The sequence below is a fragment of the Prinia subflava genome, chromosome 1, assembly GCF_021018805.1.
Source record: "Prinia subflava isolate CZ2003 ecotype Zambia chromosome 1, Cam_Psub_1.2, whole genome shotgun sequence".
NCBI classification, from domain to species: Eukaryota; Metazoa; Chordata; class Aves; order Passeriformes; family Cisticolidae; genus Prinia; species Prinia subflava.
Window position 1 is genome coordinate 135,418,057 of NC_086247.1, and position 18,747 is coordinate 135,436,803.

At 40.0% G+C, this 18,747-nt stretch overlaps 1 protein-coding gene across 2 annotated transcripts in view; it reads right to left on the reverse strand.

Annotated features, from left to right (window-relative positions):
• The window catches only part of LOC134559093 (LIM zinc-binding domain-containing Nebulette), a 252,927-nt gene extending 237,069 nt beyond the window's left edge, over positions 1-15,858 (reverse strand). Inside the window, exons 1-2 of one of the 2 annotated variants that reach the window (XM_063413584.1) lie at positions 15,700-15,858; positions 13,676-13,770 (exon numbers count right to left, since the gene is read on the reverse strand). In XM_063413584.1, coding sequence (XP_063269654.1) covers positions 13,676-13,731 — 56 coding nt within the window. In that variant the 5' untranslated portion in view covers positions 13,732-13,770; positions 15,700-15,858. Of the gene's footprint in view, positions 1-13,675; positions 13,771-14,801; positions 15,173-15,699 lie in introns of those variants that run through there. The other variant, XM_063413574.1, reaches the window with a different exon arrangement.
• Positions 15,859-18,747: the final 2,889 nt, after the last annotated feature.

Sequence of the window (18,747 nt, forward strand, 5' to 3'; positions counted from 1 at the left end):
TTGATAGCTGTCTGACTATCTGTAGAGCTCTAAATGTTGAAGCTTTCCCAGCTCTTGCCCATTTACTACTTAATTCACTATGACCAAAACAGATGATTTTTTAGTACAGTTGCTTTAGAGCAGATAAGAAAGTGATGCCATGAAGGTCTCCAATGCTAAGAAAAATGACAGATTACTTATTTGACTTTATTTTTCTTTAGAAAAATAACTTTTTTTAATTAACATAACCATTCTCGCAAATTACATTGGACAGAAAAAAATCTGTTGCTATTAAATTGTCTTATTGACCTAAACTGCCCAAAATAAAAATTGCAAGCAATATATATACTGCAATTACCAATGTAGCTCTTTCTAGAATAAACACACTTCAATTAATATGCAAATATTAATATGAAAACAACACAGTTTGTTAATTTTTGCTTTGCATTTACAGTTGTACTTTTTCAAATCCAGATTTTTTTTAATTGGTTCATGTGAAAGTAGACATGCATACGGTTGGAAGGAAAAGTAAAAGAATAATTTTAACATTAACTTTCACAGTTCCTATGCAATTATGTTGCATAGGAATATGTAAAACCAGGAAAGACTTTACTGGTCATGTTACTGTGAAGTAACAACAAAGCACCAAGGAGAAAAATCTAAAATAACCATAACCATAAAAGTCTACACTAAAACTATCAAGAAACTAGTTACAGTAGTATTCTTTTTTGTTGTTGTTGTATATAAGGGATACAGATGTTCCTGGTAACTTAATAAAATTTTAAATTAATCTCTATCTATCTCTATTAAACTCTATAATAACCGAGTTCCTCTTTTCTTAAAGGTTTCTCTCAAAAACACATAGCAAAAGAAGCATCATTCATGGAAAAAAGAACGTTTCTTAAATTTTATATTATTTACTTTGTTTAAAGTCTCCCTTCTAGCAATATATTCATCATACATGTGAGTACAGAAGACATCGAATTCCAAACGTCACTTGGTTTATAAGACTAAGTTCGATTTTGCAACTTCAGAGCGAGACTAAAAGCTTTGGCAGATACACCATCAGTTCTAGAGCTTGAGACAAAACCTTCTAGAAGAATCATACAGGAAACACAAACCACACAAGGTAAGGAATTCAATTCAAAATAAGTCAGATATATATTGAAAGACTTTGTAAGCATTTCAACAGTCCTGGGACTGTTTGGATGACTCATTGCTCACTTTCCAGGGCAATATTCAACACACTTGTTGTGGACAGTCTTTCTTAAGTTGTGGACAGACTTTCTTCTAAGTCATAATATGTTTAAGTAATGGGGGCAGAACCTAAAATATTAAGTCTACATAAAGTCTACATACATTCAAGTCTACATAAAAAAGAAACAACATGTTTATTAATAAAGCCCAAATAAAATTTAAAAAACACATGCCTAAGAAGAAGGAAATTAAAAATAGAGGCTACAACAGCTGTAGAGTCTGTGTGTCAAAGTGTTCCACAAGGCCATCACTACTACAAACTTCTTTTAACTTTCTCCCACACCTCAGGAAGCAGCAATTTCTCACATCCATGAATACACACACCATTCTTACTATCATGTGTGATTGAGAAACAACTCTTCTTTTTTGAGAAGAATTGTGATCTAACTTCTCCAAAAGGAAAATTTTCTCTAAAAATGACCATTCCTCACAAGCTGTAGGGAAGAACTCAAACTATAACTCCATGCTCTTGAAAATAATGTATTTTTTTTGCTTCCACATTCATAGGTTCTTATTTGTAAATTGTCATCATAACATTAAATGTAAAATATGACTATAATAAAAGTAATATATTAAAATATTGAAATATTGTCCATATTAATTCCATAAAAGTTGTCTGGGCAAAATACACATAAGCAAAATTTGCTTAAGTGACAAAACTAAATACTTTGTCTGTGAAAGCATTCTATTACTACAAAACCAACAAAGATAAAGTACAGATTCTTACAGGGGGAAAAAATTGTTTGAACTTGCAAATTCATGCAAAACATCTCCTAGTAAGAAATTGTTCCATTGGAAAAAAAAATTCAACAGGCATAAAATTAATTAGTAGTAATGATTACTATGAAACATTAATCTACTAGACTGTCAGCTTTAAAGATCTATTACAAGTCTGCTCTTGAACGTCCAGTTCCAATTTCTTTGGTATGAGCTGTTATAGTTACTATTAACTGTATGTACAAGTTATCTGGTATCCCAGCTGTGAGGTACTGCCTTGGCAGCAGTCCTTGTGAGGACACACACCAAAGAGACCCTTAAACATTTACACAGCACACCCAAGATGTGTGCAAACAGTGCAACAAGGGAGACACCCCTGTCCCACACCAGGGACAGTGGCCACAGCACATCAGATGCTGAATTACTGACACACCTGAGGCCTGCAGTGGAGATGAGAAACACGCTGGAGAGATCTGACACCAAGCTGGCCTTGCCAATGCACAAAGAAAAACGGCAGAGGAAAACAAGTGTCCTGTTTGCTCACCAAACTAATTCTATCAAAGCCTGTGTCCCCTCAGAACAAAAGTGACAGCATGGAGGTTATGAAAAATAGGGAGGTGCCATTTTCCTCAGGGTGAAAGAAGTAATTAGAGAAAAATAATCATTTTACCATGTTTCCTTCAACTTCTAACAGCAATCTCCTCATCCACACCCAGCCTAAGAAGCTTAAATTTTTCTTTAATATATTGCATACACAGTATTATTCTGCGTAAGAGACATAATCTGTCATTGCCTTTTGGGCAGTAAGAGAGACTCCTGCTGCTGACACAAATGAGGCTTGAAACAGCAGCAGTAGCATGGTCATGGAAGTTAAGCATTTAATCAGTATAAGAAATTGAATGTTGCTCTTTCAAGTCTCGGCTCCACAAAGACAAGAGTCATCCTGAAAGCTCTTTAACACAGGAATAAATACACAGTTTGACCATCTTGTATTCAGACTTTAGAATGTCTTTCCAAAGTTCCTGAAGCAGCTCGTGAAGAAAACAACTATTTATAAATTGGGCTACATTTTTCAAGTTTTACAAAAAATATCCATAGGTACTGAAGCAGCTTGGTAGCCTATAGAACCAAATCTCTTCGTAGATCCCTTACATTTCAAGACAAATTCCAAAAATAAATCTTTGGTTATGCTAAATTGCTCATAATTAATAAATGCAAAACATCAACAGCACCAATCTAAATTATCACTGCTCAGAATAACCATCTTCCTCTCAAAGGGGAAAAAAAATGTTTACAATCTACCCTTGCTTGAATTAGACAATCAAAAACATTAAGAAATGCTTCATTTTCACATGATCCTCACTGCACTTTGTATTTTCCCCTCAAGATTTTCATCTTTCTAGGGGTGCTATTTGGTAGCCTAGCTCAGTGAAATATGTTTTTCCCCAATTGTCATAATATTTCTCATTAATTCCTAATTTCCCAACAATCACTTCACTGCATGTTCCTCAAAGCAGGATCAAGGCATCAGTGCCTGCAGCAGCAATAAACTGTGTCACATTTCATATAACACTATCTCCTATTCTGAATATTCATTTATCATCAAGATAATGATAGAATTAAAGGAACTCAGACTGAGCAAATATTCTGCAAGAACTGAGACCTGACTGTGTGGTGAAGCATGGCATGGAGTAGAATGACCATTAACTCAATCCAAGGTCATCTACTCAGTCTTCCTTTTCATCCTTCCAGTTTCTTCCATTCTTGTTACTATGGATTTCCAACATTTCTGACACAACTATAATAGAAGCAACAAAGCAGTATCAATATATATATGTATATGAGATATCTGGAATCTGGATGATCTGGAAATGTCTGTGTAATCTCCATTTTGATCTTCGGATAAAAATAATCCAAAAACTCGTGACAGGATTCATGATGATAGCAGCCCTTTCTTAATCAAAGACTCAGAAGTGCAACCATCTCAGAAAGTTTGCTCTTGCTAAACTGAAAAGTTCAACCAACATTTTTGTAAATTATTTCTCTTTCCCATCTATCCTTGCTTTCTCTGCATACATCCTCTTTTTTTCCCCTCGTGAAACCAGACATCACCACCATTAAATGAGATAAATTCTGTGAAAATTACTAGAGAAGTCATATTTCAGACAATATTATACTTCTAAATATATATTTTAATACATTTTTTCTTCCAGACTGGTTTTACCTTTCTCCATTAGTCCTAACACTTTCATGCTAATGACATGGTGTTTGAACAAGTTATGCTAATAACTGTTCTAACAAGTTTCATCTCTGTTTTCTAATAGCCTGACAAATTCTTACCAACCAGTCCAAAATAAAACTTTCAGACCTTGCTATGTTACAGCACAATTGTAACTCCAAGCCCTCTAAGAAGCTTTGCTTTTCAACATATATATTTCCAGGCAGGTTCTTTAAGACATGTACTGGCACTTCCCTTACAGCAGCAACACACCAAACATGCTGCCAGTTCTAACATTGTTAATCATCTCCTGATCAAGCACTTATTGAGCACTTCTGCTGCTAGAAATCCTCATACTGGTCCCTTTTCTTTTTGGATGACTGAGCAAATCCAGTCAGAAACGTCCTCCCTTTCTGCATCTGCAGATACACACAACCAATACTACACAACATAACACTCTACTGTGCTGAATGTACGCCACCCTACACTGCTCAGCAGAAATAGTCCATGCCTTTTTATTTAGTCAATTTATTCCCTCTTGCCACTTTTCCCCTCCACAAACTTAGCCACTTGCATTTTAATTAAGTCTGAAACCAGCATCTTTCTTCTTTAAAATTTTTCCTTAGTATTTCTATATACGGTTTTCTCATGTCAAAAGGAATTGCATTACAAGTATTGAATTCTTCCAGAACAAAACTGGAACAGAACAAAACAAAAACAGCTATTACCACTTAGTTTGCCAGGTTTAAAAAAAATACCTAAGGCATAACTAAATTAAAATGCAGCACAACTCTATTTTTAAATCTGTGAAATTGGCATTACACCAATACACCTGCATTGAAAAAAGCTGCCATTTAGAGAGGAAGAACATGATGGACTACCTCCACACATTTGCTCTCCTAAGAGGGGAAAAAACATAGTGTGAATTTTTGAAACTGTGAAACAAGGAAGGAAATTTGTCCAGTATCCATATAGTTCTACATTTTTAGAAATTCTCTTAAAAGAATAACTATGCACTTCCCAGAAAAGCCTTTGCAATATATGCTTAAATGACAACTGGCCAAATTACAATTAGTTTTTCACTTTTAAGCTGCTGTAATCTCCTCTCAAGTGTGACACCGATGGTACATTTTTGTGCCTTCCTCATACTAAGATGGGACAGGATCAGTTACCACCACACAACTGCAGCACTACCAAGAACAGAAGTTTTTGGAGAAGGAAAACAGGAGACATGGGGAGGAAGAGATACAAGAGAATAAAAATTCTCCACTACTTATCAGCCAGACTTTTCCCCCTAGTACAAATGAAAATTACAGAGGCAACATGAAGAGAAAGCAAGGGAAAATAGCTTGGCCAACTTTGATGTAACATTTACTCCAACATCAGAAGACAGAGGGAGGCAGAGAGAGAAGAAATTGATTGATCTGCAAATTAGGCACAATTACTGCAGGATTCTTGTTTTTCGAAAAGCTGCAACATGAGATGACATAACTGAAGGCAGTATGAACTGGCTGGTGTCATTTATAATGAGAGACACCAATTATTCAACAAATACTTCACCCACCTCTTCCTAGGGCAAAGCTTTCCCTTGTGAGTCCTGCCTACTGTCTCCTTCTCAAGGGACTTCAACATGACACAGCCAAACACTGCCCTCAGTCTAACTTCCACAATCCCTAAATTTAGCAAGGTGCTATAAGCACACCACAATATTCAAAATTATTAAAAGAAAATAGAAGTAATTGACCACTCAGCCAAGATTGTTTATTGTCTGGATAATTACAGTAAGCTTTCACTGACATTGTATGTAAACAGCAACACATGCTTCTTGACACTGAGCTGACTGACATGATGTTGTCCTTCTCAATTGGCAATCAGCTCTAAAAAATTCAAAATTGTATGAAAGATTGCAACATACACTTATTTTTCTTTAAGATTTATAAAGCAGAGAGAGCATTTCAGGACAGCAGGTTCATTTGCTACCAACAGCAACACTAGCAGAGCTGCACAGAACCTCAAATTCAGACAGCTGAAAATACTTTTCTTCAGTTCTTTAGCAAATATGATGGGAATTGCTATGGTTTAGAACATTTTAAACCCCAAACAGTTAAACCACAAAGCTCATATCAAACCATACCATCAAGAGTTCACAGGCTTGCTACAACTGGTTCCAAATCTCAAGCTGTGCAACAAAAATAAGCAAATTATGTGGAATCACAAAATTTCATCTACAGTTCTTGTTCTCTTGCCTTAATACTTTAATAAATATAATGAAATGAAATTCATCAGTCTTTAAGACTGAGTACAGAAAGCAACAGTAAGAAAACTGAAAATTATCGAAAGCATCAACAGTGGCTAAAAAACTAGCAAGCAAAGAAAAATCCACTTACTGAAACTGTGTCTCAATTACCACAGTCCCCTGAGAATATGTTTAGTATATTTTATGACTAAAAATGCTGAGGATATGCATGTGTTGTTCCTTGGAAAAGTTATCTACAATGACCAATAATTATCTATATTAAAAACACACAATTAATTGAGCTAAGACGTCGGCTGGCAACAGGTCAGGATTCCACACAGCAATGTTGCCTCTGCTTAGCACAGTCCTCAATCAAATAAAATTAAATGTATTAGATTCATTCACATATTTTCTATTTACTTGTCCCAGCAATGCCCTAAGTAATACTAAATTGTAATTGTGCTTTGGAGCAACAACAAGGGCAACAACAATGTTTTACTTATAGGTAAAATATTAAAACAGGAATTCCAAACACAGACCCTATACTCACATTAGGAACTAAACATGACAGAAATGGCTCAATGAAATCTGAGAATTCACCCGCTCTGAGGTAAAGAGGTAACAACTCATCTCCCCTGGGGTCGTTTTCCTACTCCACTTGGAGCAGCAGGGAAGCAGGCTGGCTGCACTGAGCTGTACATCACCATGGTGCTCTCCACAGCCTGACACAATGAAAACCACGGGACCTGCTGGAGCTCAGAGTCCTGCACACCCACCACACCCACCCACCATATAGGCAGATCTTGACCAAACACAAAATCAGGGCATGGCAAATTTAACATGTTGAAACAGAACCCAAGAAAGGGGTTTGTATCCCATTAATCAGATGCAGTCATAGAAACAAAAAACAGCCCTACTCTTCCCAAGATATGAGTGTCGGTGATGATTATTCTTTACTAATACTTTTGCAACTAACTACCATCTGCCTTATGCACATTATGCAGCAACTCTGACAGTGTGTTCTTATGTGCCTTCTTGGAACAGCTTAAAGATATACACCAAACACCTTTAAGAGACTCAAATATATTTTGCCTCAGAAGCTCTTTCAACTGCTTTAGCAAATAAGCTCAGCTTCACTTTACATTATTGGATACCACCAATAGTAATTTGGACTGAATACTGAATTAACTAAAAAAGATAACACAGAACTGAGCAGCAGCAATGTATGTTTCTTCCAAATATAGTTGTCCCTTACATTTAAGCAGAGTCTGCACAAATACCCATGATTATGCTATTTCACAATTTAACTTTTTCTCACAGAACTCAATGCTTGATCTAGCACTCTATGAATAGGTAGAGAGGATAAAGTTCTCGTATTCATCACTGCTCACTACAGAAGGGAGGGCTGCATCAGACCCCGGTGGTACATACTGCTCTCAACACCCTTCCAGGCCTTCAGGTAGCAACCTGGGTGATGAAATAAAGATTATACTTATTAAATTTGCAACGTGCTTACAGGCTTTCTGGTGGGAGGGTTGACAGGTTGATAGGAGGGGGCTGTAAGCACATTAGAGAACAAAATTAGAATATAAAATGAACTTGACAAATTGGAGAAGCAGCCTGGGGGGGAAAAAAGGGAGATTTAGTTCAATGAGAACCTAGTGGAAGATTCTGTGTTTAGCCAAGAACAATTAACTGCTCAGATAATGGATAATAACCATTGCTGAGGTTGCAATTCTGCATAAAAACATAGCCCACAAGAATCCAAATATAATTTAACAATAGTTCAGGCTTTACAAAAGAAAAAATTATAAGGCAAAGTCTGTACTGGGATTTAGAAGAAAAATTATGTACAAGTACTCTTGTTGTACCAGCTCTGGTAATGTTCCACTGGGCACTGAAATGAGAAATATACAGTTTGGAAATAATTGAAGGTAAAGAAACAAGAATTAACATAAAGTACAAACCATCAGGATGGGGACAGAGTTAGACCTGTTTTGTTTTAAGAAAAGATTGCTGAGGAGGGACAAATGTTTTCAAATACTGGAGTTCATACTCATGCAATGTTGAACTAGAAGTAACAGACTCTAAAGATATAAGTGTAATTGGCTATGAGTTGAGACCCTTCCAGCTGTCTTTGTAGCAATTCTGCTATTTCCATTACCCATTTAATATTACATTTTTACAGGAAAGTCTTCAATACACAGTGCTAATCAAGTGATTAAGTACAAATCCTTGCTTTCTAGGAAGGTTTTAAGGGAGTTTATGGGTTGTTCTTTTTCCAGTTGAAGATGAAGAATTTGAACAGCCTATTTATTCTGTGCGTTCTCTTACAGCAACTCTTAGAAGCCTCCCCATCAGATTTCAGGCTCATTCTCACTGCTTCTTACATAATTTTCTTTCTTCCTGACATTTTTAAGTTGAGAAATAACCACCTGCTGAAATCAATACTGAAAACTAAGATAATGCTAGCTATTTTTAGTAAGAATAATATCATCACACTCCCAGCCACCTTCTCGAATTTTTCTGACTGGTAGAGGAAAAAAAAAAAAAACACTCATGTTTCACAGCTAAAATCAAAGTTCTATACATAAGTTCACCTTTCAAGACAATGGATTGCACTTAATGACCACATTCATCCCCTGATTAGAAGCAACTGCTTCCATTTTCCAGACCATGTGACCCTCCAGAAAGCTGTACCATGTTCTTATCATTTGCAAGCTTATATAAAATCACTTTCACATATTCTACCCCTCCCCTAGAGTATACTAAAATATAGGGTTTGACTGCTCTTGCACACTGAACACGTAGTACTTCTAATAACATCAGAATATTTCAAAGGTACTTGCATAGCTATTTTCTACTGGCACCCGTTACAAAGAAATTAAATCTAGGGAAAAAAAAACTGATTATGAGTTTTTCTTCATGTCAACAATCCACACTAAGACTGATGACAGCAGATTTAAATCTTAAGTTATGTAATCATTCCATGATTATGGTGGCTGTCATATATAAAAACTTGAATTAAACTACCCTGTGTGTAGGCAGTTTGCAAAATTTTAGATACTAAGTATTTCAGAAGAATTTATTGCAATACTGAAGTTGTTTTGGCAGGAGGGTATATCAGATCTACAGGACTTGAAGCTACTAGGTTTGCAGAGATTAAAAAGTATGTCTCTGTTGGATGTGTTCACACAGGCAGGAAAGTCTGTCTGCATCAGCAGGTAAAGTTAATGAAGAGAATATATTCCAAAAATATGCATTTCATCTTCTACATTTTACATAAAAAGAAGTCTTGTGTTTTGGTCTAGTGAATCTGTTAAAAGAAGAATTTACATGAACATCCATAAGAATAAGTTACTATATAATCATCCTACATGATTCAATCATTTAACAAGCTTGAGAACACAAATGGTTAGTTGCCAAAATGCCATTCCTTTCCTTACATCATCTTGGTTATTTGCAGCTGGAAAGGGTCAGCTCTGAGTTTGCAAAAGACAATAATATCAACATTTCTTCTTGACGTTCCCATATATATTAAATAAGTATTTAATGACATCTATCTGCAGATATTAAGGTGGAATAGGGATTCAGATCTGCATTAAACCACTGTGATCTGATAAATCGGATTACTAAAGACTTTTTAATTATCTTAACCTCTCTTTTACTACTTTTATGCACATTCAGAGAAACAAAGAATGACTCATTCACCTGCTTCAGGCAATGCATAGCACCTGGCTGAACTGCAAGATTGTCTGAGCCCTTCATTTTATCAACATTATTTCACAAATCAGGGAGCAACCCAGGAACATGGCATATCTAAATCAGGCTGCAAATAAAAGGCAAGACGAAAATCATTAAGGCAAACCCAGCAGTGTCCATGTGCTGTGCATCTACAAACCTCTAGATGATGTGTATGAGGCCTTTCAGATGAAACGAGAATGCAAGTAAAGTGAGAAACACAATACTCTAAGTTATTACAGCACTGTACTGCTCAGAGATGCCAGCTGGATAAAAGCACAATACTATAAGCACTACACAAACAAGAAGAATTAACTATCCTGGCTCAAACAGTTCACAAATTATGTAAATAATAAGAAAGAGAGGGAGGAAAGAACCAAGTTGTTCAAGCTTTTCTCTACAAGTAAGAGAACTGAAAGGTTTAAAGGAGACAGATTGTGAAAACTCCATGATCCGAAGATGATTCTTTTCAAAGCCATAGTATGCACATATACATAGAGACAAAGTTTTCCCTTTAACCTTGTAAAATCTTTACACAGATCTACAGCTTATAGAAGCTATGTCAGTAGCCCTGACATTGCTTTTGGTATCAGTGTCTCTTTATCATAAGGAAGATATACAATCATTTAGATGGAAAGGTGGCAAGACGTCCAGCAAAACACTTGCCTTTAAAAAAAGCAGGACGGATCCTGCATTTGCAAACAGTTCTGCCCTTTGTTAATGGTCACTGAATTAAAGTACTTCACAGTACATTCCCAAACCCTTCTTGGTTTGCTAGCTCCTGTTAATATGTCTGACCTGACTCTTCTCCACCAAAAATATAGTTTGAGCAATCACAGAACAGCATCTTTTTGTTATATTAACAGAAAAACAATTATGTTTTACAATTAAATAATTGCTGATCTTTACCAGTAAAGTAACAAAATTCATTCATTTCAGCCCCTGAAGAAACAAAAGAATGGACAATTTTAAGACCAAAGGTCAAAATATATTCAATAAACTTATCTGACCTGTGAATTATCAAAGCACATAGAGATATTATTAAAGATACATGCTTTCCAAATTGTCCTTATGGAAAACTAACTATGGCTTCCAAACCTATTGAACAACTTCATGATACTCCTCTCTGATTCAAAATAGTGCATACTTCTTGACCTCTATCTACAAATTGCAGTCTTATCAATGGATAGCCTCAATAAACAGTTTAGTAGTAATTACTCTTTGTCAAGTGTTTGTAGGTGTTTATATGAGTAAATTTACATTCTTTCCTTCACACATTTTATGATCAAGCAGCATTTAACATAAAAATGGATTTGCATCTTACTAATGAAAACAGAATAAGACACATTGTAATTTGAAATACTGTAATGGTGTCTGCCTTGCAAATTAGTAATCTTTGAGATGCAAGGATTCTCTGTCAAAATTTAAACCAACTGTATTTTCAAAACACAGTCTTGCAAAAATATCTTAGCTATTCTTTGAAGAATATTAAAGTTTGTTGAAACCACAAAGCACACCTTATTCTTTGTGGTTCCACAGGACACTTGAAATAATTTACATTATATGATTACCATTTCTCATTTTAAAAAGGTGGGCATAAAAACCCACCAAACTTTAATTTATTAAAAGTTAAGAACAAAATGCACATTGTTGATATTACACATTACATCTTGTCTCTTTTTTAATGGAAAGAATCCCCAATTCTTTTCATGGTTTTACACTGCTGCTTCCCATTTCATACATCAGGCTTGAGAGACATTTCAAACGTAGAGATTCTTTTTCAAGGCTCACTCTTACAAAGCTCATTAAAGCAACTGCCAGGAAGAGTAGCACCTGAATGGTACACAACAGATCCATCCATCATCCTTACTCCCCCTCAGCCATCAACAGAAGGACACACCACAAGCCATAACTGCATATATGAAAAACTCTCCTGCAACAGGAGTTAAATATGCACAGCTTGGAAACCTTCATGTATTAGCACGGAGGAGATTTTATAAGCCAACAATCTCACTAAGTACAAGTAAGTATCTGATTAGATGAGAAAAATCAAGCAACCAAAGCACCATCACTGAAATTTAACCACAAAAATGTAGGTAAAAGCCACCTGTCACAGTTACAATTACTGTAAAGGATGTAAGCCTGTATTTCAATAGTACCACATGCAGGGTGCCATGCAGGGCCAATACTCGAGGTTAGTCTCAGCCTGCAGCATAGCACCTGTCAGAGCATGACTCCCTTCCTACACGGCTCTCTCCAGCCCGTGACACTGGCAGCAGCCCACCCTGTGTTAACAGAGGTCTAATGTCACCCTGGTACACTGTGTGGAGCACTTCAGGGAAAGCTGGGAAGTTACAGATGTAGCTCCATATGCTCCCAAAGCAATCCAAGTACAACTGTGCACACTGAAACAGGTGTTTCAAGTTTTGGCAGCACAGCAGATTTGTAAAACTTGTATTTTAGACACTGACTGGATTTGATTTTAGCCTGAAAGAAATGACCATATGCTGTTGAACTTTTCTGTTATGGCCAGGCATAGACTATCCCAACATCAAACAAATATTTTAAGGTAAGTATAGGAGAATATTTCTAAAGAAAAATAAAACATGCCCATAGCTTCAAAACTCTGTCTCTTAAAATATGTTTTAAGTACATAAAGGTGAAAATAAAAGCAATATACAAATAACATATAAAGTCACATTTGGTTCCAAAATCTTAAGAGCTATGCTTGTAAAAAAGCATATTATAATGGTTTCTAAAGATTAAAACACACTGAAATGCAATTAGCGAATTTTAGAAGCATGGTACAAAGACCAATAAGCAACTTTTTTTCTCTGTGTATCAAATGCTCTTCTGTAGTATTTGCAAGCCAAATGTCAAAACACTCTTCAAAATCCACACAACAACAAAATCCAGAAGTTGAACGCATCGTGAGTATACTAGGGTATAACCAAACCAATATTAATCCATTTTCTTAAGCAAAATCTAAGAGAATAGCAAAATAGCATGAAGCAGTAGAAGCAAGGATTTTGAAAATACCTGGTTTAGAAATCTGAGATACATGGAAAAACTAACAGTTTCAAAAACAGGCTGTCATGATTTCTAACAGGGTGAACTGTCTCTGGCAAACTACACAACCGAGAAGCACTTTGTTTTCTTATTACAAAATGCTGATCAGGTCCATTACCCTGAACAGAGAGCTGCATAATGGACAACTGTAATCCAGCACTGCCAATAATGAATGTAGCAGGAGTCAGTACTAGATCCAACACTTTCGGGGAGGATAAGACCTGTATCCTCAGACTGATATGCAAATACTGCCAAACACATCATAATCAAATATTTTCATCTTTTATCATACCAATGTAAGTAGAACACCCCATCTGAAAAGATACTGAACTGCTCTAGACTGCACTGCTCTCTCTAGATTAAGTTTTTACAGCACAGCAATACCTATTTGACAATATCCACAGCCAGGTTTTCTTTTCATGTGCATTTCTGCAAGACTTGACATTTACAATACTTACGCATTGCAATAAGGTTTCTTTTCATATCCTTTGTAGTTATTCATGTTCAGAGCCATTTTGCAAACTTCACAGTGGAAACATCCTTTATGCCAGTACTGTAAATAAATGTAAAGTAGAATTACTTATGGTACTGATGTTTTGAAAACAGCGTTAGGGTATGGTAAGCATAAAAACACAATTACTTGTCAATGTTTTGGCCATGCATTATAGGTCTCTTAACTAAATCAAAATAATCACTTTCACATGAAACCAAAGGTGCTTCAGAAACACTCTCAGAAATGTAAATTCTCTGCTAAGGTGAATGCCAAGACCCCTGCATGCTGACCTTGCCAGGATAATTTTAAAGATAACTGAAGCAAGAGTTTGACGTTTTCCAAGAGAGAGAGAAAAAAAAAAAAAAAAAAAAAAAAACACGCCGCTTGCTAAGAATGCAATACTACGCGAATGCAATCACTAACTAATGTGACGGCTGGCTTTTTGGTACGCTGCACAAACACTAAATTTAGCACATAATACGGCATTTTCCTCCGGTGGCTTCCACCGCCGAGCCCTGCCTTTCCGGGAACGGTGATCTGGCGCATCTCACAGCCTCAGCACTGTTATTTACGGAGCGGCCGCGCTGGGCTATCGCCGGTCCCACCGGGGACACCCCCGCTGCCCCGGCCGGCGTCCCCGCCGAGCCGGCCATGCTGCCAGGGCGGCCGAAGCCGCCCCAGCTCGGGGAGGCACCGACAACTACAGCCGGGAAAGGACCGCCTACAACTTCATCCCTCGGGGAGCCGGGGGTGCCGGGGGAACGCGGCCGGCCCCGGGCGCTGTCATTCCCGGGCGGGCACCGTCATTCCCGGGCGGGCACCGTCATTCCCGGGCGGGCACCGCGGGGCGCCCCGGCCGCTGCGGGCCCCGCTCGCCCCGCGCCAGCGCCGTGACACGGCCGCTGCCCCCGCCGCCGGCGACAGCGCGGATGCCGGCGCAGCGGCGGCCCTTAAAACGCTGCGTTTGCCACCTGCCGGCTCGCCCCGATGCCCCGCCGGCCCTGCCCTGCCCTGCCCGCCCCGCCGGAGCCGCGGGGAGCGGGACGGGCACGCCCGGGAGGCGCCGTGCCCGCCCGCCCGCGCCCCAGCACCTTGTCCAGGCAGTTGACTTTCTCGGTGGGATAGACCACTTTGCCACAGCGGGCGCACTGGGGGTTCATTCTGCGGCTCCTCTGGGGCGGCGGCTCCGGCGGGCGGCGGCGGCCGAGTTGCGGTGCTGCGGGCTGCGCTGGACGGGGCTGCGGGAGGCCGATCTACCATCCCCTGCCCTGGCGGGGACGCCGGAGGTCCTCAGCGGCTGCGGGCGGGCGAGGAGGTCATCGGCGGCGGCTGTGGAGGAAGCGGCGCTCCAGCTGACTGCGGCTCGGCAGCATGTGCGAGTGGGCGGGCGGGGAGCCGGTGCTGCCGCCCCCGCCGCTCGCCGCCCGCCCCCGCCGCCTCCCCCGGGTGCCTGCGCGCTCGGCTCGCCGCGCCGCGGGCTGGGTGACTCACGCCGAGCCCCGCGCCGCAGCCGCACTCCAAGCCAAGCCCACGGCGCGGCCCGCAGCGAGGGGAGGGCAGCAGGGGAGGGCAGCAGGGGAGGGCGAGCCCCGCGCCGCGGCCGCCCCGAGCGGGGCGAGATGGCTGCGGGCGGGACCCGCTGCGCCTCCGGGCGCACCTGCCCGGGGCTCGCCCGGGCGGGGCGGCCCAGCGAGAGGGAGGGAGATGGAGACGGAGATAGAGATGGAGATAGAGATGGAGAGCGAGAGAGCGGGGTAAGGACGGCGCTGCCGGGGCCGCGGGGAGCTCGGGAGCTCCCCGAAGTGAGGCCCGCGGCCTGGCCGTGCGCCCGCGGGCACCTGCCGGCCGCAGCCTCCCGGCCGCTGCACACGCAGCCCCCGCAGCCCGCAGCGGGTGTGCAATGCCTGTGCGTGCCCCCAGCCGTGTCCCGAGGAGTTTTCGGGAGCGGCGTTGCAGCCTTTCCCGGGGCTGAGTCTCGCCGGGGCTCACCAGAGGTCCCGCGGGGCGACCGAGTCGCAGGCAGAATGGCAAATGACGCTCCTCGGAGCAGGCTCTGGGCAGTCATTTCTGACTTGCTCTGCAGCGCTGTGGAGCGGTACAGCAAGAACTGATGCGATTTTTCTTCGCTGAGGACTTCTTTAACTACCTGGAATATAAGCCACGCTGAGGAAAGCACTAAAGCCAATGCAGCGCAGGCTTTTCTGAGGGTTTATTCAGTCGTGCAACACTCCGTGTGGCTCACAGCAAGGACAAATTCTGCACATACTTGGGTGTTATTAAGCAATCAGAATGCAGTCAGCTAAACTGGAATAGTTGGCTATAATTCTGCCTTAGCAACCCAACTTTTATTCACTGGGTGTTTAAAGGCTTAGGGAGAAACAGTAATTTCGTTGAAATTAATAATATATGTGATTAAATGAGAAACACCTAATCAGGCTTTAAATATTACATGATGGAAGTTGTAAAGCTGCCTCTGCCTCATCTAGCCTGAAACATCTGGCATCCAATGAAACTCAATGTTGAGATGCTGGCTGTGCTGCAAGTGACAGGAGAGCAGACTTGCAGGTAGTCCTGTAAATGTTTGTTATCTCCTGCGGTTATCTCGTGCAGTAGGAATAGACAAGGTGCTGACCAGCCCCATTCCTGTTCCTGTGATCTACATGCTGGTCTTTTTCGAAGCCAGTGCTAGCGATCTGTAGGTCTCAAAAATCCTGAACCAGATCCCTTTTTTATTGCTGTTGTTAACCAAATTACCTTTGATATGAAATTTAAGATTTGTCTTCTCACCGTTCCTCATTGACAATACCATGATAATTTTTCACAAATACCTCAAGGCCAAATTGGCCTCAGTCTAAGGTTTCCCAGACAGAAATAGGTGCACAGGCACCCTGCAGTGCCAATGCAGTGATTCCCATCCTCTGCTAGCTCTGTGCTGTACAGATTACCTTACAGTCTCTCTTGGGCAGCCTGACTGGCTGTGAACAATGGCTTTTATTCAAGGAACTCTGAATGCTAGGCGTCTGAGTATGCTGATAAAGGAAACTTGAATACATGGTAACTCAGTGTTTTCTGTGGGAACTGTTGTTTGGGGATCTGCCTAAAATCCCATCTGAGTTGGATTAGGCCCAGCACCTAGGTAAGACATCTCCATTCTGCAAAGGCTACACGGTATAGAGGAGCAGCAAGTCTGTACTGGGACTGGGACAGAGACTGATTTAAATTAACCTCAAATAGAAGGCAGTGAATGTTACTTATACAGAAAAAACATCTTTCTTAGATGACATAATTCTTTCCTAGCTTAAATTCTACCAATGGCTTGCATGTGGAAAGATTCAGTAGCCCACTGGAAATAACTAGAGGTATGCAGCTTACCAGTCAGCAAGTATGAAGTCTTTGAGAATAGATGCTTCATTCCTGGAAGTTCCAGATTATTAAAATCCCAACTAGAGCCTTCTCCTGCAGACAAAAATCATTTGGATATTACCTTCAATGTTACAATGAAATTCTTCACCTTACTCTTGAAGGAAAAACTTTGATTAATCAAAATATCAACACTAAAAATTGAACAGTAACATCAATAGGAACACCCGCAGTTGGATCTGAATTTAGTATTTCAGCAGTATGAAACCATTCCAGTATTTGTCATTGTTTCAGAATCTTTTTATTAACTTATATTTGTTTTCTTCAGAAAGGGAGAAATTAGTGTCTGAATCACAGTCTTCATTTCCCCAGTACAGATCTCTTTCCTCATCATCACAACTTTTTTCTGCTGCTACTGTAGTGGAAAATGGGTTCTTTTGCTCTATAAAAACCAGTAGGAGAGAAAAATCTGCTTCACCCATAATAGTGAGAAAGCAGTGAAATGTTACCCATCAGCAGACTTTCCTTTTTCTGGGTAGGTAATGGTGCAATGGTAAAGTCCATCAAAGCAAAATACAACAACTCTGCTATGTCACTGACCGAGGGAGTAAACCAAAGACTGTCAGGCACAGAAGGGCAAAGACCTTGCACTCTAGAGAGCTGCTGCTCCCAGCATGGAGCCTGTGGGAGGTGCTGGACCTCCAGACAGAGTCCAGCATTGATTCCAAGCTGGTATGTGTTGCCAAGTTGTAAGTGGCATCCCCAGAATTCAGGCTATTATATTTCTCTCATCTGGTGCATTTCAGGGCTGTTATCTAGATAACTGAAAAGTGTATGTTTAGCTGAGCAGTACAAATTACCAACACTGGCAAATAGATGTTTTTTCAGCATGCCTACAGTGGCCAAGTGCAAAAGACCTTCTGGGGCAGCTATGTTACAGCATTAGAAATATTATTACTATGTAAAATAGTGATTAAAAAGTTTCTATTTCTATGGCAATACCTTCATCAATTGCATTTTGTATTTTTTGTTTGAGAAGAAGGTTTTCAGTGATCCATTTAGTTTGTTTGGTTGATAAACATCAATATGTGCTGCAGAAAAACACCTTAAACATTTCCACATGATGATACTGAATTTTACCTGAGACATAAAGGTTTCAAAAACCTGTTAAACTAGAAAGTTACCCTGTGTTAGTGGAGGTGACTTAACAACATCTTGAAAGAGACAACCCACAGAGGTTTGTAGACATCTCAGGTTTATATCTAGTTCTTCTGAAAGGTTTCTTGGAACTTCCTCAGCTTTCTCTCCACACAAAATAGATTCCTTATTATCCATCTCCCACAGCTGGAGTATAGATTTGTTGGAGCCATCAAGTGAACTTGAAGCATGTAAAAACAAAGCCTCGTGTCTTGCAAGTCACCATGCATTTCATAAGCCATGCATAAAAGCTCAGAGAACGTGTTTACTACCTTTGGCGATCACATGAAGACAAGGTCTTTTCACACAAATTTCCACAAATTGAGTCTTCTCATGAAGTTATGGTTCTTGGACAAAATAGGAGTTCATGTAAACACAGTGATGAATCTTCTTTCCATGGCAAAGAACATGGCTTTCTTTTCATTCAGAAACATATTTTTGAATTTCTGGAATAAATATGCCAATGCATACTTAGACAGA